The 24604-nt window shown below is 42.8% G+C and overlaps 1 protein-coding gene across 1 annotated transcript in view; it reads left to right on the top strand.

Moving 5' to 3' along the window:
- pcloa (piccolo presynaptic cytomatrix protein a) overlaps positions 1–24604 on the top strand; it is a gene marked incomplete at both ends in the record, with an annotated part of 69093 nt that overhangs the window by 6718 nt on the left and 37771 nt on the right. The window contains 5 exons of the mRNA XM_079294578.1: positions 10486–10683; positions 13269–17346; positions 17679–19210; positions 20692–22756; positions 24046–24093. Of these exons, the coding sequence (XP_079150704.1) occupies positions 10486–10683; positions 13269–17346; positions 17679–19210; positions 20692–22756; positions 24046–24093 (7921 nt within the window). The remainder of the gene's footprint in view (positions 1–10485; positions 10684–13268; positions 17347–17678; positions 19211–20691; positions 22757–24045; positions 24094–24604) is intronic.

Genomic DNA, 24604 nt, shown 5'->3' with positions numbered 1-24604 from the left:
CAGAAGGTACTCCGTGGTGTAGGATCAGTACATTATGGGAATCGAGGCCAAAACGTGTTTTCAGTTGAGTGGTTCCTCAGCATGTAGGCAAAACATATTCACATGTGCTGCACACATTTATTACTTCATACAATATATCTTTGTTGTCTACAAGCCACTCTTACTCCTCTTGACATGGTCATGCGAGTCAGGGCACAATCGCGTGTTTGCCCAGCAGCAGCTCTATCCTATCACGTGTCAACTACTTTGTTAGCCGGAGGTTCAAGTGTGCCTTCCTTTAGTAATCTGCTGTGTATTTCTGGAGTCTTCCGGATCAGCGAATTGAACTAAGCTTGGAGTGGACTCCACCGTATCAATGTAGTAAATCAATTCTAATGGGGAATCAACTTTGATTTGTAAAAGAACACAAAAAAGAATACCGATCTCTTAATGTCTGTCCATTAAACAAAAGGCTACAACCAGACGCTTGTTACCTTAGCTTACTGAGCCAGGCTAAGTGTTTCCGTCCGTTTCCAGTTTTAGTGCTAAGCTAAGCGGCTGTTGAAGCTTTATATTTACCGTACTGTTTGACATGCCAGTATAGTATGTGTCCTGCAAATTGAAAAGTTAGAATGACCCATGTCTCTATTGTAGTTGTGTTATCGGTTGTTGGTGTGACACTTCAAATTGGAGAGTATTTATGATATGATCACTATGAAATACAGCAATGAATGTTCTACATATTATTAAATTGTCCCCTTCTGCACCATTTCAAAACAAGATGGCCGCCATTTGTTTACAGTCGTGACCGCACTAATAAAGACTCAAGCTATGTTCATTTTTCGGATTCTTGTCCTTTTCTTCAGCTCCTAATTGCACATGCTTGCAGGGATAATGAGGAGCTGAAGTGCACAATCACTTAATTGAGGCCAAGCCACTGATGCTCTAATTGGATATAGATCCTTCAACACCATCTTGTCTTAAAGCCAGAACGTCAGCTCAGTGTTGCTTTTAAGAATGATATTGGCACAAGGATGAATCATTTTGGACTCATCTCGGACTACTGTTACGTGATGTCGGGGGTGACCCCTCACGATTTTTAATTATTTTATTTGATAAATTAAAAAATGTATGTAATTCATTTTTTATTTTATTTTTTTTTTATTTTTGATTATGTATCAGTGTGGGTGCGCATTACAAGGAATGCAGGAGTTCAATTGTACGGAAATAGTTTAACCATTAACTAATTCAGCTAACGGGTCTCCCCCACACAACTCCTAAAAATCAGCAAAGTATTCTTAAAAACTCTGACTCAGCCAGCAGACTGGCTTGCTATGTAGCCTACGGAGGAAAAAGTTAACGATTAACCCAGCGCAGGTCTAGACAGGTCTGACTCAACTTTAAAAAAAAATCTTCTAAGTATTCTTAAAAACTCTGACTCTCAAAGTCCGGAGGTCTGCAAGAAGTTTAAAGTTCCACCCCCGCGCAGGCAGAGGCCTGGGGTTCTCCCTCGCTAAGCTCTCCTCAACTCAGCTCCAGCTGAAGAAGAAGTCCGTTCGAGTGTCCCTTGTTCTCGAAAACCGAGAGTTTTTATACTCTTAACAACCCCTGGGGTAAGGACCCCCTCCCTTGTTCAGGCTGACCTTGTGGCCATAAATGTCATCATAACTCGTGAGTCCAGAGACATGCTGGCGCCCGGCGGTCCTGAGGCTGAATGGCATCAGAGTGCCAATCTCAGCGACCCGTGGCCGATGTACCCTGAGTGAACCTATGGGTCACGCCCTGCTAGCGTGTGTGTGTGTATGAGTCTGTGAGACCATCCTGCTCTCGTGTGTGTGTGTGTGTATGACAACAGAAACATGTCTGTGTGACAGGTGAAATCTTATAAGAGACTCAGAGTCATATGCCTGATTTAACCAGGGCTTTGCCGTGTAGAGACATCACGATTTCGCAAAACACTCACCCTGTTCAACACTACATACAATTTAAGAATTACTGATATTAATAAAGGGTTCGCTGAACTAGAATAGACCGAGTTCTACAGAATTTCTACGGGAGACATGCAGACATTCACAACACCTCGGTTGAGTCATCTCCTTACGCACTGTGCCTCGCTTCTGTGTCATTCGCTGTCATAATGTCGGCTGTCAGTAGGGGTTTACTTGCTGACGCATGTGAGTGGGTCAGAGTGTGTGTGTGTGTGTGTGTGTGTGTGGGCACTGAGCAGTATGTTTTATTTCCAAGACTGTTGCACTTGCAATTTGGGTATGACTGAGACTGGGCAGGCTGGTGTGAGCTTGCATAATCTAGGCGTGTTGCTTGATTGCTTCATCACTACAATATGAGTGTGAACATGTGAGAATAAAGCTTTTTGGGGATCTATTTAGCTAAAGTTCTTCCAATTAAAACACTGAAGGTTAGGCATGCAAAGCGTATGTGATAGCACGTGTACGTGTGTAGGCGTAATCTCTGTTTCTCAAAAGGATTTAAAGGGCAACGGGAGGCCTGTCATTTTCTATCGAGGCTTGATCTTTGACGCGAGTATCTGTGCGTGATCCTTATCAATATGAGGCGTGAAAATAGGCTCCCCAGAAGGAAAAGCACTCACCTTGATGGGTTCTTTCTTTCCTTTTTCCTTCCATCCTTCCTCTTTTATGTCCTCGTTCTCTGTATCCTTTAATCATTATAAAGCGTAAGGGAGACACACTTAATACCAGTGTTTTTTTGGTGCTTATCCTCCTCTTAAGCAGTGTTTTCTCTGTGTCAGACTCTCCCTCAGTGGTGCTCTGCCTGTGCCTTTCTCACTGTCGCTCCTTTTGATGTGGGGGAAGTCTGTACTGTAGATGTGTGTGTCTAGTGCTGCTCAGCGATGGTAGTTCAGTTCCATGTCATGTTGCCCTTATCTGAATGTGCTCGTCGGCGAAGCCGTATGTAAAATGGGAGAGGCACCCCTTTGCTAACGAGCACGGATTAAAGTATCGTGGATCATCTTCACCAAGGAGAACCGACTAAATCTCACCTTTCTTGCCAAATTCTATGGAATGTTGAGAGCATTCTGAAGCTTTATGACAATCTTTGGTTCACCACCAGCTTAAGATCCAACATAACAAATGGGCTCCCTGGATTTAATTATTAAACACCGAAAGGCTGGAGAAAAAGAAGGATCCTAGTCGTTAATAAGATTTCCGCTTTTTTTATTTAAAGGCTTGACATTTTGTGAAATAGACCTATTTTCTTTCTTGGCAACGACAAATATGAAGCTACTGTCAGCAGCTAGTTAGCATACAAAATATAAATCAACTCATAAATGATGATGTATTATGACTGATTTAACGACCCAGCAGTATATAAGGTAATTAAAATAATCTCCACCGTTTGCCAGTTGCAACATTAAAGTGATGAACACACATCTAATGCATAGATCATTATAATCTAACATATATTATTTTGAAAGGGGCCTTTCAGCATGCTTTTGGTACTTTAAGTGTATTTTAATGCTAAACTACTACTTTTTACGTTGTGCATAACTGAGGTTAGGGCTCCACTGCATGCTAAAAAGTCAACACAGGAACAATTAGCAAATGATACCCGAAAGCTAAATATTTATTTTAGAACTGGTTTTTGGGTAACGTTGGAATTATGCACAGTTGAAGTGTTGGGTTAAGTCACACAGTAACTCGTTAAGGTTCGGTGTAGTTCTCAGTGAATTCACTGTGTTGCACGTTTTGTTGGTCGGCTCATGTCTTGCACGTCCTCCTGTCTGTGTCTCAATACGTGGTGTTTCCTGTGTCTTCCTCCCTCATTGTTATTCTGTGGTGGTGCCCACAGAATAACAAAAACCCTGCCATAGTCTGAACCCTCCGGAGTCTGCACTGGCAGATAAGGCATGCTGTATGGTCATACATACAATACACATGTATGCATATGCAGCAATACCAGCCTTTGGTATCATCTGTCATACACACTGACAGTCAAGGCCCTCTCAAAACCTCTCCTCTTTACTAAATCTATAACATCTTGCATATCATTTGTGATATGAATCTATTGGTTCCTGTGGTTTGATTACTAACTGTGTGTAAATGCAGGTTAGTCTGTATCTGGTCCATAGAGGTCAGTTGCCTCACAGCTCCGCCATCACATGCCCAGGAGGCTGAAGTGACTTGAAATAGTCACATCCACTAAAAAAGCTACAGAGGGGGGAACACAAGCTACTGCAGGGCATCTTTGTCTCTCTCCCTCTCTCCCTCTCTCTCCCTCGCTCCCTCTCTCCCTCTCTCCCTCTCTCCCTCTCTCCCTCTCTCCAGGCTCTTTTGTGTGTTCCCTCTTTAATATTTCCTCCTTTTTAAAAGAGTCTTTCTGTTGCACCAGGCAACCCACAGAGTCCCGGACATGGCCACCTTAGAAGGCTCGAAAAGGATGTTATTTTTAGACACGAAGGTGTTTTCTGTGTGTGTGTGTGTGTGTGTGTATGTGTGTGGGTGGGTTTAATACTCTCTGTCTGAAGTCATTTTGTTAATCTGGCAGTGTGAATGCTGGTACATGAATAGAGATGTTCTGTATTATATGCATGTTTTGCCTGAATGATTGCACACACAAGGTAAATTAGTACTGTCTTGTTTTCCCTATTTACCAGGTCCAAGACCTTCTTCAAGCCGTGACAAGTGGTTTCACATTGTTTTAGAAATTGCTACGATTGAAATGAACTGTCCTCAGGCACTGCAGACGGTTCATTGTCTTCCTTTGTTTTTACACAGCTCCCCCTCTAGCTCCACTCCAGAATGATTTCCAATCATCCCCTCTCTAATTTACTGGTGCATGCATGCTTAGCAACGACATTGTAGCCACTGAGCCTTTAGCGCCAAGAAGGGGGGGGGGAAAGCCAAGACATTACGTGTGCCAGCACTGAGCCCTGTTGAGACAGAGAGGCAAGGACAGGCAGGCAGAGACACACACACTTGAAAACACACACATTCTGGCACCGGCCTCATGTCGTTAGCACAGGCTGTTGTATTTACGTCCTGACTGTTGCTGCTCTCTGCCCCTTGAAAACAGGCTTCACTAGAGTGACAGGAGAGTTTGTTATTTGAGTTGAAAAGGCAGGTGGGCTTTGAAGGATGCAGTGTCTGACTCTTTCTCCATAAACATTGATATTCAATAGGTGCGGCCAACAGCAGAGCCTGGATTAGGAAATGGCTTCGCTTCCAAAAAATAATTTCCATGCATTCAAAAAATCGGAGAGGGAAATGGATTAGCTTTTTTCCACGTTTAAAGTAATGCCTTTCATCCTTATTGGATAGAATATGGTAAAGGCAGTGCAGCTGGAAGGCACTTGTTGGATTTACAGATTGAGACAAATAGACGAGATCCTTGACACAAACTGCCCCTTTTTTATTCACTTAGGTGTGAAATCACCAAATACACAAATGCATCTTAGCTGAAAACCATACACCATGTAAAAGAGATGTAGAATGACGAACAAACACACACGCCACATGTGACTGTATAGTGGAGGAAGGGCATGCCCAGAACCGAGGAGAGAAGAGACAAGATAGAATACTGTGACACAAAGAGAAGTCCAACAGGGAGTCAAAAGGGTGGGGGTGTCACAAGGGATACGGGTGCCGGCCATTGCTGCCCCGAGCAGTGCCGGCCATGACAACCTGACTGTTTTGGTTTGTCGTAGCGCTCGTGACTCGCGCCTGTGAGTCACATTAGCAGCAGCTGTAGGCAGAAATAATGTCAGGCCACAACATCTGGTGAAGCAAGAATTTTAACATCACACAAGACTTTGTGAGAGTACGTGAAGTGGCCGACGCATGAAACGACTTGAACTCAACAGAGCACATAGAACAGTGGTTCTATCAATTAAGGAACAACTGTGGAACTTTCTGTTGAAGCTGCTAGCGGTCAGCATTGAACAAACTGCACAGTTTATATTTTTAAAAGAATAACAATAAACTGCCGACATATGACACGATTTTGCACAGAAGTTCACCTAGAAGCTGGACAGGACGTTGTGCCACTATATATGCAAGTGACGTCAGCTAAATGCCCAATCTGTGTGCTAACATTTTAAGGTCTATATTTGGCATTCATCACAAACTGCAGCTTGTCCTGACTTTCCGGCTATTGATTAACCGATTTACACAGTGATAATGTTAAGCTTGTTGGTAGGAGCTAGGGCTGGGCGATAAATCGATTTAATCGATTAATTCGAATGTGTGCTTTAAGGCGATGTGTTTTATTGAAAATCGAGAAAATCGCCCCCACCCCTCCCCCCGTTGGGTTCCCGTAGTTGAGTGCGCGCGCATTGTTTACAAACGAAAACAATGGCGGCCAGCAGTGAAGCTCTCGTTCTTAAGAGAGGGAAGAATGTGTCTTCCGTGGTCTGGAAATGGTTCGGGTTCGTGTCATCTGACACAGAACAAACAGCCTCAAACAGAGGCATGCCGCCGAGTGGGAGAAGTGTTGCGCCCTGAGGAGGGAGCAGGACCGCGGGAGCACAAGCGACGCTGTCTTCCTGGCAAAAAATATTTAGAAAAAACATGCACTACTGTTTAATACTGTTGGTTATGTTGTGAATGCACTTGATTTTGTTTACATGCACTTATTTACTGTGCACAATATGTTATGTTGATGTTAGATCAGATGTTGGACTTTTGAAAATGTGAATGGTAAAGGGTCACATACATTTTATTTCATGCTGTGTTTGTATCAGTGTATTCAGTTAGAAAAGCTTACTGTCAAAAGTTACATTTGCACAGTTGTTTACAATGGAAGGCTACTATTTAATGCCATTTAATGTTATCTTTAATTTAATTTTATATTTAAATGATTCAGGCAAACAAAAGAGTGACCAAATACTTTTTGTATACTACAGGCACCTTTCTACAATGTTCAGGTTTTGTTTGCACTTTATTTTTATCAACCTACGAGGGAAAATCATCACAAAATAAAATAAAAAATTGTTTTCAACAGCTTCTGTCATCTGCAAAAATTTGTGGGGGAAAAAATCGATTTAAATCGTGAATCGGATTTTTTGTAAAAAAATCGGAGATTTTATTTTTAGGCCATATCGCCCAGCCCTAGTAGGAGCTGGTGTTGAGTCACCACCAAAGACCATTAAGCTCCTTCTATTCTCCTGCTTCGCCCTTTACCTCACTACACCATGCTCCTTTTCTCCAACTGTCATCCTGTTTGCTTCTCCCTGCTTCCCTTTTGTTCGTCGTCTTGCTTCTCTCTCCTCCTCCTGTTTTTCTCGTGCTTCTCACACACCATTATCACCCTTGTTTGTGCATGTCCTCGCATTTCTTCTACCTCTCTCCTCCTCCTCTCATCAGCCTTAATCCATCTGTACCATCGTCCTCTAGATCCTCTATTTCTCTCTCCTTATCCATTCGTGTATAAGCTTGCATGTTGTTTGAGAAAAGTCATGTAGGAAGAGAGGGAGCAAGTTGTCATTTCTTACGAGATATTTCAAGCTTTTCATCTGGGTATATGTATTACATCAACACTGTCATGAACTCATCTCTGGGTGTTGGTGGGTGTCAACTTTTTTTGGTATCCATTCACATGTGATGCTCGAAAAAGTCCTTGGAAGATGGTGATGTGTGCGAGTGACTCACCTGCTTTTATGAATCATCCGCACTGCTGTTTGCAGAACTCATCACAGCAGATAGACAGGTACGCACACAGGCATGTCACTTTTAATTTGACAGCTTGTAGTATAAAAGTTAGTGTTAATTACAAGGCAAGGCTGCAAGATAAGTGTACCATCCATGCTAATATAGACCCTGTGGATCCCCTCAATAAATGTAATGTAATAAATGGGTGTGGTGAACTGGTGATACATCTTCTCCGGTATATGATGCCACTTAAAAAGACAGTTATAACTAGGGCTGTCATCATTTAATCTGTCCGTTCATTTCAGCCATGTTAGCAGCGTGCAATACGGGCAATGTAGGTTTGTCGGTAGGTTGATCCTCCTCTTTTGTCGAGATGGAAATTTCTAATTCTAATATTTGATGGACTGCCATGAAATCTAGTGGAGGAATTCATGGTTCCCACAAAAATGAACCCTAATAATCTAATATTTGAACAACTATTGGATGACCTTTGGGGTCATTTATTCCCCTTTCCTGTGTTTTTGTGTCACATCGCTATCAGATCCAAAAGCGCTTTGTCAATGGGTTTTTTTTTTGTGGATGGTTTGTAATGAAATTTGGTACAGCAATGCATGTCCCCTGGGGAGGAATAATAATGACTTTGGTCATCCCCTTACTATTTATCAAGCACCATCATCAAGTGAAATTTCTTTTTCCCAATACACTGTTTTATGGCGAAATACCTGCAGAACTAATGACAATCCACCCAGCTGTACTTTGTGTAGTCACGAGCAAATGTAGGCATGTTAACAGGGATGTTGGTCCAAACCACTTAAAAAGGGCTGACTTAGCACTGCACAGCAGCTAATGGAAAGGTACTGACCAAGTGTTTTTAGGGAGGGGTAAACGCTTGAAGTGTGCCTGTTGTGATGTGTTGATAAAGTCGGTGATGACTAGCTCTGAAGTGGCTGCGGCTGACCGGCTGTCTGACTGAGTGGGTTTTTTAGCTTTTCGTATCTGGCGGCCATCTCTCCGGCTCTCAGTGCCTGGTCTCTCTGGTTTAACTGATAGAGCCATCAAGCTGGAGAAACTCCCATCTCAAGTCTCCTCCCATCAAGGATGGATGTTGATAGCGCGTGCTTGCTCACGCACTTGCATCTGTGCTGTGTCCATCATCATGTTTGAGGATTAACTGGATTTCTGTCGAGTCGAGAATGCTCACTAACGTCAGCACGCCTTAGCACAGGCATCTCTGTCATGTTTCTTTCTTTTCTTTCATTGGTTTCCGTCCATGTGTCGGTATCTTTATTTTCTTCCAGATATTAAAATCATCTTCTTTTGTATTTCAAATATTTAGTTGAAAGCATTTGTGGAAAACTTTTGACATTTGCATGATTTTTTTACATTATTTATCAAATAAAATTGGAGAGAGCGAGAGAAAGAGGAAGGAAAAAGAAAACGGTAGAGGGGGAATAAACCCATCGGCGGATCTACTTCTTTCTCGCAATGCCACATATACAAATATTTGCCCCGTCAAAACATTCTTGATATATTTTTATGTTTGGGTACATGCCACTGAGATGTGTGTGCAGGTGTGTCATTCTCTCTTGAGTCTAAGCTTGCTGCTGTTTAAGCATGGACTGAAACAGGGAGGCTCATGCCTTATTTACCCTGACTTTGCTGCTGCGACATTCCCTCAGTCGTCTTCTTCCATCCTCCTCCGGTCTCCCTCTTTCTTTCCGTGCTTGGAGAGAAGTGGCTTGTCTGCTACATGGCTTAACATCTCTGAAACCCGAATTTAGCATAAACCCTGCTGTTAAGCCAGACAAACACATTCATAAGAGAGGGGGGTCACAGAGGAATGTTAAAGCATTTGGCAAAATGTGAAATGAGGTGTTTACGTCATAGGGTTGAAAATATGCTGACTATTACCTCGAGCTTCACTGAATCTGTATAAAACAGATTTGTGTTTTCATGTGTGGTTCCCATAATACATGTTCTGGTCTGGTGTCCCCACATTACATAGATAGGTACTTGTGTGTGTTGTTTGCACTTTCCTCAAATCCCAGTATTTTGATTGTTTATCAACACTTTTATCACCACTTAAAGCAGAGCAGTACTGAATATTGAATTAGAGATTTAGCAGAGCTCTGAGATGGCTGGAGCAGCTGTTCCTAGCAAGGACTACATCCCAGGTGATTTTAAAGAGGATTATGGTACTTAAATGATAAACAGCAGTTGGCAATTCTTGAAATTGGCCTGTATTGTGCCTTAGTGTTTGAATAGAGTTTTAATTGGAACTAAATAAGATGCTCAGGGAGCACAGAATTATGGGAAGCATATTTTCAGTCTTGAATGTAATTGAACTATCAAGTTAGGGTTAAACACAGGTTTAAGGATATGTGCACATTCTACTCATGTAAAGCATGCTTACTTGGTGGTGCACACCAAGTTATACAATTGTAAAAATACAACATATACATTCAAAGACAGTTTCTCTGTTAAGTCTGCTCCATGAAATGTCTGCACAGGCCACTCAACCCTTTCTGACATGCCTTGGTAAACCCCTGTCCCATTACCATGCATTATGCATAGGGCTGTCTCTTTAAATCCCATAAATGTAAAAGCTTTCCTTGAAATAGAAGACGTTACACTGGTGCCTTGTCACAGTGACGTTTGAACTACGTAGAAACATTTAGTCCACGTAACTGTGTTAGAATTAAAATTCAGACATTTTTCCCAGAATCATATCTTGGGGGGAAATTTTCATCAGCATTGTGATTTCGTGCAATTCAAAACACAATATAACAGTTACAAGTTAGTTAATTATTTTCTAATTTAGTTGTAGAAATCATATTGCAGCAAACAACAATTAATATGAATTATTTTCTTTTTCTTACAGAAAGAATGGCTTTGCCTCAACTGTCAGACCCAAAGAGCCATGTCGGGCCAGCTGGGAGACATGCCACCTCCAGCCATGGCTTCCCCACAGAAGCAACCACCTTCTCCTGCTTCCTCTTCTGCCCCTGCCCCTGCTGCTGTAGATAGCAAACCTGTAGTAGAGGCATCAGACCTAACTCCACCAACTCCTGATACCAAGGTAGTACCCGAAACCCTTCCCACACCTGATGCATTCATTTCACCTCATCATGATGTCCCTCTTTCCGTTAGTGCCCCTCCTTCTGATAGCACCCATCATGAAACACCACAGTCAATAGAACAAAAAGTAGTAGCAGCTTCAATTTCAGACAGTGTAGCTGACGGTATACCTCCAATCCCAGCAGTCAGTCAACAACAGAACAGCTCTGAGGAAATAGCAGGGGACCATCCTTACTCTGAGACAGAGCCATCGAATGTTGAGCATCAAGCACAGAGTGTACCTGTCAGTGAAATCCCAGCAGGTGAGTTGCAACAAAGTAGCTTTGAGAATGCAGCAGAGGACTTTTCTCCCCCTGTGGAAAGTGAGACACAAAATATATTGACTTATACAGGTTTAGACAAGACAACAGTCCCTACTGAGGTAGGAACGGAGCCAAATCCCAAAATTACTCAGAGTGAGGCTGCTACTCCCCTGACAGTTGATGAGAAAGTGGAGCCCACTCCAGAAAAGCTGGAGGTGACAACTAATTCAGTTGAGCCCCAACCTGCCTCAATACCAACAACAGTCTCACAGGAAGTCCCTGTTCAGCTCGATCCAAAGCCAGATTCTCCAGCTGCAAATGTAAAAGATGAGACAATAACAGAGGTAGAGCATGCTAAGCCAAGTGAGAAACCCAAGATAGGTGAAGCGACTCCAGCATGTCAAACTCCATCAAATAGAGTAGACGCAGCTTTTAATGTGGAGCAAACAGAAGTCACTACACAACTTAAGGTTGGCAGTGTAGCACCTGATGTCAAAAATGAAATAACTAAAGAAAAAAAGGTAGAACCAGAACCTTTGATAGAAAATCCAGTATGCAGTGAAGGTGCTCCTTCACCTGCAGTTGAGGTTGCAGAAAATGTAGCTCCTGTTGACAATGTTGAAGTCCCTAAACCTGATCAGACCCAGCTAGAATTTACACCAGAGGCAGCAAAATGCATAGAATCTGAGAGTTCTTTAGTAGTGTCAGACAACAAACATCCTGTCTTCTCTTCAGAGGAGGAAAGTCAGGTTAATAAAGTGGAAATTAAACCCATAGCTAAAGAGGAGGAGCACACTCCACTTGACCCAGCAGAAAAGTCACCTCATGTTGCTCCGGTTGAAGGAGAAACCAAAGCTCTGGAAGAAGCAATAGAGGAGAAAACCATTGAAAATAAGCAGAAAATACCTGATGAGAAAAAAACAGTTGAGATTGAAACAGTAAGGGACACTGCTGAAGAAACAATGATTGAGGAGAAACATATTGAAAAAGAAACCATTGAGGAGAGAGCTGTTGAGAAGGCAGGTATTGAGAATATATCGTCTAACGGCAAAGCCTTTGAAGAGGAGGGGGTTCAGAAGTATGCAGCTGCAGAGAAGGCAATTGAGATCCCAACAGAAGAGACACTGATACATAAAGAGAAAGAACCAGGACCAAAGTATGAGCCATCACCTGTTGAGAATAGCCTTGTTGAGACAGTTTTATTGCCAGAGAAGTCAGAGGAGGAAGACAAGCTGATGGTCGGAGCAGAGAGTATAGCACAGAAAGAGGAAGAGCAGACACCTATAGAAACAATATTAAAAGCATGTGATAAATCTGCGAATGCAGTGGTTACATCTCCTGAACCTCAAGAGCAAGAAAAGGTCAATGTCAAGGAATCAATGCAAAGTTTAGAGAAGGTGTCAACCTCAGCTGTCTTTAGTGAGACGCAAGCCAGAGATAAAGCCTGTGAGAAGAAACTCGTTCAGGAAGAGACAGAAGCTTGTTCACGTAATACAAACTATTGTATTGCTGAAAATCAACATGAAGGAGAGAGGGAGACGTTAGCTCAGATGCGCCGTGATGAGAAACCACCAGAGAAAGTTTCAGAGCAAAAGGTGTCAAACAAAGAGAAGGAAGACAAAATTGACAAAAAAGTGGTTGAGTCACAACCTGTTGCTGGCAACGTCCAGGAAGTTACTTCAGCGATATTGTCTTCAGAGACAAACATATTCTGTGATAAAAATGACAATGCAGAGTTTGATGTAGGAAAGAACACAATATCAAAGAAGGATGAAGTATCAGATACAGCTTTTGAAAATGGAGATGTGTCTGTATCAGTAGCTTCAGTCCTTGAAGCAGAACATGAAATCTCATTGTCTGTAGTTAGTGAGCAGGTCAAAGGTCTAAAGGAGAACACTAACGTGGAGGAGAAAAAGGAGGTTGTAGCTCAGCCTCTGGGAAAGCCTTGTGAAGAAGATGCAGTCGCTGAGGTGACCATAGTATTTAGTACAAGTAGTGGTAGATTATATGATAATCTTTTACAGCATTTGCTTTAATTCTTGATTTCAGACTGTATATATCAAAAACCTGAAGAGTGGATATATATGTATTGAAAAAATACTGTTTCTATAACAATAATAGAGTTATGGAAAGCCTTTTTTCATCTCCATTTGCTATTCATCAAGAATGTACATGCATATACACATGGTTCACATGTAACAAGCGAAAAAATCCCAGTCTTGATTTTTAAATTTGTATTGCAGTTTCTAGGGAAAAACATAATTGTTGTATTTCATTCCAACAGGTGAAAACAGTGGAGACCTTGAAAGAGCCTGGAGAGAAAGAAATGGCTATCAAGGACAGCAGTCCCACCAGCCCATCAGACCTAGCCAAGCTGGAAAGCACAGTCCTACCCATTCTTGAGGCCCAGACACAACCAAAGGATGATGAGGAGAAACTAACAGCTACTCTGAAGGCCAGACGTAAATTGGAGGTGCTTCCTCTCTCACCTGACTCACCCAGCTCAGAAGATGACCGAGAACTTTCTGAGAAGAATACCAAAGGTACTACAAAGAAAAAGCTACTTGTACCCATGGATGTCAGGGCAGATTCCCTCGATGATAGCAGTGAAAGCTTTGGAAAAGAAAGCCCGATGTCTGGGGATGATGAGGAATTTATCCGAAAACAAATTATGGAAATGAGTGAAAATGAGGATGCTTCCCCGTCTGATGAGGAAAACTTCATCAGATGCAAGATAAGAGAGAATGAGAAGAAACAAATAGAACAGAAGACAGCTGTGGAGAGGAGTACATCAGGAAAATCCAGGCGACTTACCAAGAAAAGCAGTATAAGTCCAGATGATGAAGAGGATAAACAACTATGTGGCTCATTGGACAAACCTGATACATACAAAGAGGAGGGACAAGAACTAAAGGAAGGTAGTGGTACTGGAGTTCGCAAATTCCAAACTATGGAGCTGAATTCAACCAGCGGCCCTATGCGTTTACCTAATGATGATGGAGACCCTGAAATGGAAAGCCTTACAGACTCTCCAGATGATAGGTCTAGAGGTGAGGGGTCATCCAGTCTACATGCATCCAGCTTCACTCCTGGGACATCCCCAACATCCCTCTCATCACTGGATGAAGACAGTGACAGTAGTAGTCCCAGCCATATCCGTTCTGGTGAGGGTAAACAACACAGGAAAGCCAAACACAGACAACCTGGTCAAATGCTGCCAACTATTGAAGACTCTTCTGAAGAGGAAGAGTTACGGGAAGAAGAGGAGCTACTCAGGGAGCAAGAAAAACAGAAGGGATCTGGGAAAAAGTCCAAGAAAGACAAAGAAGAGATTCGAGCCCAAAGGAGGCGAGAGCGTCCAAAGACACCACCAAGCAACCTTTCCCCCATTGAAGACGCCTCACCAACCGAGGAACTGAGACAAGAAGCTGAGATGGAGGAAATCAGACGATCATCCTGCTCTGATTTCTCCCCCAGTGTTGAATCAGATTCTGAAGGATTTGAAATCCATGCTGCAAAGATTGCGGCAGTTCAGAAAACCTATCAACTTCCTTTATCGGTATCTCTTCACTCCCCAACAGATGATCAAAATATTGATCAACCACAGAAAAAAACTCTCAAAACTGCTGATGAGGCTTATGAGGAAATAATGCTGAGGGCCAAGTCTCCAACGCTTGACAAAGGCGAGATTCAACCAGGAAAAGAGTCCCTTTATGGGGGCATGCTTATTGAAGACTATGCCTATGCATCTCTTATTGACAATTCAACGGCTGTTCTGGGTGAGCCAGAGAAGATTGTTGTTCCAACTCAGCCCAAAACACTGAGATCACCAGATGAAGTTTATGAAGACATGATAAAGAAGAGGAAGGAATTCATCAAGCTGGAGCAGGAATATCAAAATATGCATCCAACAAAGGAAAGCAGCAACCCAGAAATTGTGTTGCAACCTGCTGAGAATACCTTATCCAAAAGCACCACAGTAACATTAGGCAAAGATGGGAAGCCATTGTTGGATGCTGAAACTGCCTATGAAGAGCTAATTAAAAGAGTGCTGACTCCTGGAACAAGTCCAACTCAGCAGGAGCCAGAAGTGGAAGCCACTGCATCGAGAAGGGCACTCCACCCCATTCCAGACTTAAAGGTGACGCAGTGCTCTTCGGGAGAGTTGTCCTCTGATGACGAGAGTATGCTTAAAAAGGAGGATATAACTGCAGTATCCGACTCACCAGCAGTTATGGAAACTGAGCCTGTGACAGTGTTTACCGAGTCCCCTCCATCAACCACATCATGTCAGCAACCTCACACCACAATCACAGAATCACAACTTGATATTGTTGACTTATCTAGTGCACTCCCAAGAACATCAGTCCCAGTAATTGCCAGTGTTTCGCCCTTGCCCACAGTCCCCCAGTACACACCCAGTATTCCTAGCATAGTGTCAACTACTCCACCTTTACCTCCCAAGCCCAGCATCCTGCATAGGGCTAATTCTCAGGAAAAAGCAGAAGTACCTGTTGCACCACCACTGCCTCCTCCCACCCCACCAAAACCTACTGTTTTTCCCAGGAAAGCTCCCATCCCACTTCCACCTCAGGCTTCAGCAACTCCAATCAGGACAGAGATAGTGGCTATGACTGCAGCCCAAGGGCCACCTACAAGACAAGCAGTTACACCAATGTACAAGCCTCAAGTTCCCCCTCCTGTTGCCCCAAAGCCATCCATTCATGCAGGGATTGGGGATAGCATCCGGCCAGGACATGGTGTCAAACCACCAATTGCACCAAAGCCTGGCTCACAGCCTTCTTCACCTGCCCATGTCCCACATCCACCAAGACCCACTGTACTTCCCACTGGTCCGAATGACATAGCTCTGAATCTGAGTCCTTCTGAGAGCAAGCTGTTTCAACCCTCCCCAAAGTCTCCCTCTTCTCCAAGATATGCCAGCAATCGTCGTGACACATATGTAGTCATCACACTGCCATCTCAGCCCAGCTCTCCAGTAGACAGTGTCTCAACTCAAGCTCCCTCTAGCCCTGGCCCAGCATCTCCTTTATGCCCAGCTCAGCCCCAAAGTTATCACCAACCACAACCTCAACTTCAATATTATCCACAGCAGCATCCACAACCAACCCCATCTCAAACAACCAGAGTGCCTCTGGCATACACAAGAGTCACAGAATCCATTGAAAGTCAAGAGTTTTGTGGCCCAGAAAAACATATATCTCGTTCTTGTCATATAATTGAGGCTATATCTGCCTCTGCACAGCCACCCATGGTTATGCCTAACCTGATCTCTCAAGTGGTCACCACAGAAGTCCAAAGAACCACTGTCTCCGTTGTTCATGAAAGGACATCACCACCAGTGCCAGTTCCAAGGGCAAATGGTATCCCAATCTCGATGGAGAAACCTAAGCCCCAATTGCCAGCACAGAATGGACAGGCCGTCCAACCTTCTGAGGTGGTAGATCTTAGGACTATGAAGGTAGACCCACAATCAGACATGAATGGTGTGGATCTGTCTGCTGGGCCAGACTCAAGACGTCAGTCCTTTGCAATTGATGTCAGTCGTCAGAACAGTGCAGTGCATTCACCTGTGGTCAATCTCAGTACTGAATCATCCACTGTTTCTACAGTGACTGATAGTATCACAATTATGACATGTGCTGCCACAATTGAACAATGTGACAATGTAGACACCTCTCAATTATCTTCAGTGCCCCTTCAGTTAACAAAAAATAAAGCATTTGAACCTGTTTCTCAAATCGTATATCGGCCAATTGATTCTCAGTCCTCCACTCCTGCTGGTATAGAAAACCCTATTAACCTCTCAGTTGGATCAAGCACAGGTGGAGGAACTTTCCAGACCACTCCTATCACTATTGCACCCACTTGTATTGCAGGTTGTGTTGCCAATGGATTAACTACAGGTGCAACCAGAGTGGCTGGAGCCATTGACCTTACCACAACAAAACCATTCAACACTATGGTATCAGTGGATGCTGCCTCTGCAGAGGTGGTCACAGCTGTACTCACAGATGACGATGGCAAACCAGTGGATCTGACTGCAGGACAAAGAGCTGTATGCTGTGATGTTGTGTACAACCTCCCATTTGCAGGAAGCTGCACTACTCAGCAACCTACTACACCCCTGCCTGAAGATCGTTTTGGATATCGTGATGACCATTACCAGTATGACCGATCCCCTTACGGCATGAGAGGGTTTAGTGGAATTAAACCGTCGATGTCAGACACTAACTTAGCAGAGGCTGGCCTGTTCTTTTACAAGAGTAAGAACAGCTATAATTTCAGTGGTACCACAGATGGTGCAGTAGATCTTACCTCAGCAAAGATTTCTGATGCAGGTCAGTGCAGTGACATTGCAGACCTGTCACTTAAATGTCACTTTGAACTGCCTCGACTCATTCATGGCTAACTTGGCATTTTTTTGTTTGTTTTTTGCTTTTCTTTTTGTTTTGCATGGACAATTTGTTTATTTGTTTTGCCCTTTCACTGTAATATTTTTGCATGTGCCTGCATGCTGTTACTGTAAATCTTGTTTATACTTGTTGCACTTCTCAACATTGGATTTTTCCCTTTTTCACCTTTTTTCATTATTTGGACAAGGCATGGCTTGCTTCAACATTGAATAAGTCTGCATTATTTGGATTCAACTGATATTTTTGACTTTTGACAGGTGAAGCTGTTGACTACTCCAAGAAAGGGACTTACGCAGGAATGACAATCCCACCCTATTCCCAAGCCAGAGTCACAAGTGCTGTTGGTACACTCTTTGGTACAAGCAGTGTCTTGAGGTCATCAAATGGGGTGGTCTATTCCTCTGTTGCAGCACCAATCCCATCTACGTATGCCATTACCACCCAACCTGGGTCCATCTTTAGTACAACATACAACACGCTTTCAGGTATGCATACCAGCGATACAATGCCTTCCCTGTCCAACCTCCAGAACGTACCACTTACAAGGTCCCACAGTTTCCTGTCCTCCATCTCCTTTACTGAAACAGAGGAACAAGAAGATGCCCCACTCAATCTGGAGATTTCTAGAAGGGGTAGCATTGCTGCTGCCGCCACAGCAACAACCTCTTTAACCCTTGACACCTACACTGATGCATCCCTGGACGCCATAGCTGCTTCACTAGAGGCTCTGTCTTCACCCATGGTTCCTGGGGATGGCCAGTATCAGGCAGAGCGTGAGAGGCTAGAGATGGAGAAACTCAAGCAACAGCACTTGGCTGAGGAATTAGAGTGGGAGCGCCAAGAGATTCAACGGTTCCGAGAGCACGAACAAGTTTTGGTGCAGAAGGAACTGGAGGAGCTGCAGGCCATGAAGCAACATATCCTGAACCAACAAGAAGATGAAAGACAGGCTCACCTTATGATGCAGAAAGAAACATATGCCCAGCAACAGCAGCAGCTTGAACAGATTCAAAGACTCCAAGAGCAGCTGCGCATGCAACTGGAAGAGCAAAAGCTTCATCAGATGTACCCAGGTGGGGACCTACCAGGGCATGGCGTGCAGGAGGCAATTGTCTTAGGACCTGATGGCACAGTACTGTCCCGAAAGATCACAGATAGTGGGTGCCAGACAGATGAAGAGGATGAGGCAGTCAGCAAAGCTTACACAGCAGGGAGGAAAAAGAGAAGTGTTAAAAAGAGTGTAGACAGTTGTGTGCAGACTGATGATGAAGATCAAGACGAATGGGAGGCTCAGACCAGAAACCGGCAAAGCCGGCCACGCACTGCCAGGGGTGATAGGGGTGGGCAGTCGGAGATGTCTCTTAAAGCCCACACTGAGATTTCTATTCAAACAGATACAGAAGGGAACATTCGAATAGACTCCAGGATGGAGCTGTCTGACTCTGAAAGGACCTTACCAAAGAAACGACCCACCCCATTAGACATAGGCCAGTCTCCCAACCTCAAAGTTGATTCCTCTACGCTTCAAGCCCCTCCTAAATCTCCCAATGTGCTTTATTCCCCCATATCTCCCTGTATATCCCCAAGCAAATCCCTTGAGTTTGTGTCCTATGAGAAATCATTGGGTGATACAAGCCCACAAAAGCTAAGAGGAAGTACGGATCCATCAAAAGTCTCTCCATTAAGTCCAAGGGGACCAAAAGCAATGCAGAGATCCATGTCTGACCCTAAGCCCATGAGTCCAACAGGAGAAGAAAGGGCAACATGTGGCACCCAGTATGGTGATACTGTGAGTAATATACCCATCACTTTGATTGTCATTAATATGGGAACATAGACACTGACTAAGTTCAGGTTTATTTTAACTGTAAGAATATTTAGTTATTTACATTTAAATGGTTCTTTGGGTAAATAATGTGCAAATGTAATTTAGATATTTGGAGAATAGTTTCAAGCTTGAGCGCATTTTTTTTTTTTAAATACCATGGTAGAGACTCCAATGAGGGCAGTTTTTCCTAGTTTTGGCTTGTTATGCCATTACATATCCCAGTCATTTCACTAAGCCTGTCATTTTATTATATGAGATACACTTACAGTAAAGCTACATAATCTGACGGCAAGAGATGGCATGTTCTCTTCATGTTTGCATGAGGAAGCTTGCACACCACAGTATGACAAGCATGTTAGGTACTGGGAATACTGCTGCCATTTTTCTTCAACACGGCTGGCCTTAGAAGTGTTGATTCTCAATGATTGCTGCACAGCGTTTGCTTTAACCTCCGAAACAGGTGGATGGGTCAAATGCAGAAGAAAAAAAATAACAATTTGATTCATTGAATACAATGGTAATTCAATAGAAGACCATCTTTGTGTATTCTAAGCGTGGCACACATGCTAGTGTGGTTATACCTATGTCAATGTAATGCTTGAGATGGCAGATGTGCTCCATTAATTGAACTTAATGGCATACAATGCAGCTGTTTCCATCCTTTACATTGCTGTGACCTTAACCCAAGTGATGTATCACATCAAACCAAATTCTGACAATAAAGACATTAGCAAAGTTCTCAATGCCAACCTGAATGTTCAAGCTTAAATTCTGCTTTTTTTAATTTTAAGAATTAAAGTATGCATCCGTACCATACATATATTGTATGTTGTGAAAACAAGAAAATCTGTAATTAAAATGTTGGTTTGTTCACATGCATAGGGAAACATATACAGAAAGAAAAGTAAAAGAAACAAGTGTATTACACAATACACACGTAGGCATCTTATGTTGCTCCTGGCCCTCATGAGGTATGGAAGTCAGTTTTCAGCCTGGGCAATTCCCTGTTGAGAATCTCATACATACATAAAAGGAAATGAGCTGAGCTTGCAGGAAAATACTGAGCTGTCAGGGATCAATGGAGGTTTAATGCTAATAAATTACTTCTTTTGGAACTAAATTTAGGCATGTGCAATTTAGTGAGAAGTGGGGAACATTTATGGACAGGAATAGATTACTGGTATGCTTAAAAGGTGTTCGAGCACCATGTTCATGTCCTCATCTAAAATCATGACTTTATATTAACTTTGTGGCAAGACTAGAATTGATTTTCTACTTTTTCACTTTGATCACATAACAATTATCGAACTAATACGGTTCACAGAAAGTCATTATTAAAATTCTGAGGACTACATAACTGGCTGACTCATTTATTTTGGGGATTAAGAAAACTGTTTGAATTCCTACAGTCCTAATCATTATCTTGTTTTCTTTTCCTACAGGGGAAAGGCTCACCAACAGGCACTCAAACAGGCACTCAAAAGAAGGTGAAGAGGACTCTCCCCAATCCACCATCAGAGGATGAGTCAACAACGAGTGGTCAGACAGCACACACCACTGGTTCGGCCCGCCGAAGAATGTGCCGCAATTCCAACATGGCACGTGCTAAGATCCTGCAAGACATTGATCGTGAGCTAGATCTCGTTGAGCGTGAGTCTTCCAAGCTCCGCAAAAGACAAGCAGAGCTCGATGAGGAGGAGAAAGAGATTGATGCCAAGCTTAGGTACTTGGAGATGGGCATTAATCGTAGAAAAGATGTGCTACTAAAGGAGAGAGAGAAGAGAGAAAGGGCATATTTACAGAGTGTTGCCGAGGACAGAGACTACATGTCAGACAGTGAGGTTAGTAACATCCGAGAGACAAGGGGTGGGCTTGGAATTGGTGAAGATGAGGAGATTGAAGGTCATGGTCTTGAACGTCCCAGAACAGCTCCTCAGTCAGAATTGGATGACTTTGTCCCACCTCAAACCAAGCATGAGTATGGGAAATACAGCCAGTACCAATACAATCAAAGCCAATACCAGCAGTCTCTCTACCAAACTCCCCAGTCCTACCAATCCCACTCTCTCTACTCTTCTGTCCCCTCGCTCACTAGCTCCCAGCAGCAGAGTTACCACCAGATGCTCCTGTTGCAGCAGAAAGCTGCCAGACAAGCAGCCCTCCTCTCAGAGCTGGATGCAACTAAATATGTCATTAGCCGCCAGCCTGATCCCACATCATCAGCTTACCTGGGAGTCAAATATGACAAATATGGCAACCACCTTGACCTCAGAGCCTTGGATGTTGGAAATATAGCACGTAGCCCCATGTCAACTGTATCTGATTCCTATTATACAGATGTAGATCCCCATACACCTCGGAGTTACATGTTGTTGGAAGATGCTGCAGAACTGGCTAAGGGCTCCACAGGTCTGTCTTCATCTTACAGTCTGGCTGAGAGGGAGCTGGCCAAAGCAGAGAAGCTTCTGCGTAGGAGTGCTGCAGATCTGGGTTCTACTGACTATCTGGGATCCACGTCTAGACTCCATACTTTTGGAAAGACCCCTGATGAAGAAGATACAATGGAGGAACCCTACGAACTGAAACTCCTGAAGCAGCAGCTAAAGCGAGAGTTCAGAAGAAGTACTGGTGGGACAGAAAACATAGAACAATTGACAGGCCTCTCCCAGAACTACTATAACCCAAGCTCTAGCATCTCTAGTTACTCTCAAAGACACTATCCAAAGACAGACAGGTACAGTATCAGTCGACTTACTCTAGAGAAGCAGGCAGCTAAACAACTCCCAGCATCACTGTTGTACCAAAATCAAAAGGCACCGTTGATTGATCCTAAGATCTCCTCCAAGTATTCCTCTATTACAGACAACAGGGGTTTGGAGACAGACTATACCAGCTATCTTGGGTCTACCAGTGCATCTGTAAGATCCAACCGGCTCTCGCAAGATGAGATTACCTTCGGCCTTCGTAAGAATATTGCAGAACAACAGAAATACCTGGGGTCCACCTTGGGTGCCAACTTGGCTGGGTCACTAAATTTGGGCCAGAGCCTAGGTTTGGATTCTGCTTATCCTAGTGGTAGTCGCTCAAGACCCTCATCCAGGCCCACATCTTGCTATGGCCTGGACTTGTCTATTAAAAGAGACCCTTCCAGCTCTTCGCTGAGGCTTAAGGGGGATAGTGAAACATCTGGAGATGTACCAAGCTATCAAACCCCCTCTGGTCGCACCAAACCTACAAGCCTTCCCATTGTGCAAAGTGGCCGTGGCCGATTACCCATAGTGGCACAAAACTCGGAGGAAGAGAGCCCATTGAGCCCTGTTGGGCAACCTATGGGCATGGCCCGTGCATCAGCGGGACCTCTACCGCCCATCTCAGCTGATTCAAGGGACCAATTTGGTTCCTGCCTGTCCTTGCAGGACTCCCAGCAACATATCAGGGAAGAGCCAACCAGGGGTAGGGGTTACGTGCTGCTGGATGACCTTCAGGGCACCATGTCAGATAGTGAAGGTAAAAAACAGACTTGTCATATTGTCAATATTTTCCTGTTTAATGTCTCATCATTTAGAGTGTCTGGCTATGGTTTGTCTTTCTTGCATTTAGTACTATTATGTACGATATTTAGCTTTTGTGTATTTGTTGAATGTCTGCATGTGTCTTACCTTAACTTTGGTGAATGTATTCTCTTTTTGTTTTCGGGTGTCAGTACTTTTGGTTGAGATCTATTGTACATGCATGCCTTTGTATATTTTGCTCTATGTCTTATAGGTTGTGCTTGAATGTATCTTTATGCATGCACTGTATTTCTGTCTGCATGCCAGATATTGTGTAATGTTTTCTCACAATAGTTAACTGCTTGACACCGTATGGTCTCTCTGTTTCAGCTACATTGTGTGGGAGGTTCCCCTCCTCAAATGGCATTTGCTCACTTGTGCTCAAATGTTACATAGCTATTTCAACTTTCAAAATATTTTTTTAATCGTCTTTTAATTCCTGCTTGGAGGATACAAGACTTGAACCACAATAGCAAAATGATCCTCCGAAACTTAAGTCAGACCTTTTTTCCCCACAAATGACACACTGAAAAAGTGCCTCCCCTCGTTAAATTTTACAGAATTCAGACAAATGAACCAGTTATTTAACAATTAGTCTTCAAAATAACTATACTGTAATAACACAGCAAATTACTTATATTTAGAGATTCTACAGTAGTTGATGTGCAATGTGGATAGCAGATAGTTTCGGTGTATTTCATCATATAAGTGGGTAAATATGTGGGTTCAATTATTAAGATAGCAAAGTATAGGCAAGATCAAAATGTTACCAAACTCTAATGACATAGCTAGAAAATAATAGCTTAAAGCAGGATACTGTCATATTTTTTTAAATGCCAATGTGGTTGCAACACTTGTATGTAATAAATATAAAACTTTAACTTGCATGTCTTGTTTGAATATGTGCTTTTATTGTGACATATTTGTAATTTATTGCATGGAACAGATTTATGCCTTTTACGTTTTAATAATAATGCAAAACATTTTTTTACATTCGTCATCTTCTGAGCAAACATTCACTTCCACTTCTTTATCTATTTTTCCTCTGTACTTACTGAAAGCATACAGTATTCTGGGTTGTCATCACTAAGTTATTGGTAAATTAAGATACTAATAGAGGTACAATTGTTTATCTCTTTGGCTTAAAGATCCCAGTTCTGAGTTGTCTTGAATGCAGCATAATTACTCATAAATTCATATGGATCTGATCATTTTTCAATGTAAATCCATTTGCCTTGATTCCAGCCCTAAGTGATTCCCTGATGGCTTTGAACAGAGACGATGCACCCAATGGTAGAGTATTAGTTCAGTTCTCTAGTCGTCCATCAGTTAACATATTAACCCGCACCTCAAGTCAAATGCACATCACCATAAAATGATGACCAATTGTTGGGGAGGTTTAAGACGCTCTTAAAATCGCAAATTAACACTACTTTAATTTGCAAGTTTCAACGATTTTATATTGTGGAAATGTCATATGGTAATACTGTACTGATACTCAATGTTTAAAAGAAATACATGAACTTTCCTAACAATTGGAGTAACATTTACATTCATAGAAAAAAAAAACACATGATAGGTTGAGATTATGCCACTATACATACTGTAATAAATAGTTTTTATTCTGTCTCAAACTGCATTTTTTCTGCCTATTTTACGATACCTGTGTAAAATGTCATGTTGCTTGGAATCCTTTCTCCTTTTCACAAGAAAGTGAACTAATTCATCAACTCTTTCTCTGGACCTTGTTTTCGTCGTATTTGTTTTTATTTTATTTGTCACAATCCCTACTAAGTATAGACTT

Source organism: Melanostigma gelatinosum, assembly GCF_949748355.1.
Source record: "Melanostigma gelatinosum genome assembly, chromosome: 22".
Lineage (NCBI taxonomy): Eukaryota > Metazoa > Chordata > Actinopteri > Perciformes > Zoarcidae > Melanostigma > Melanostigma gelatinosum.
Note: the sequence above shows the minus strand (reverse complement) of the source record. Positions and strands in the feature narration are given on the sequence as shown.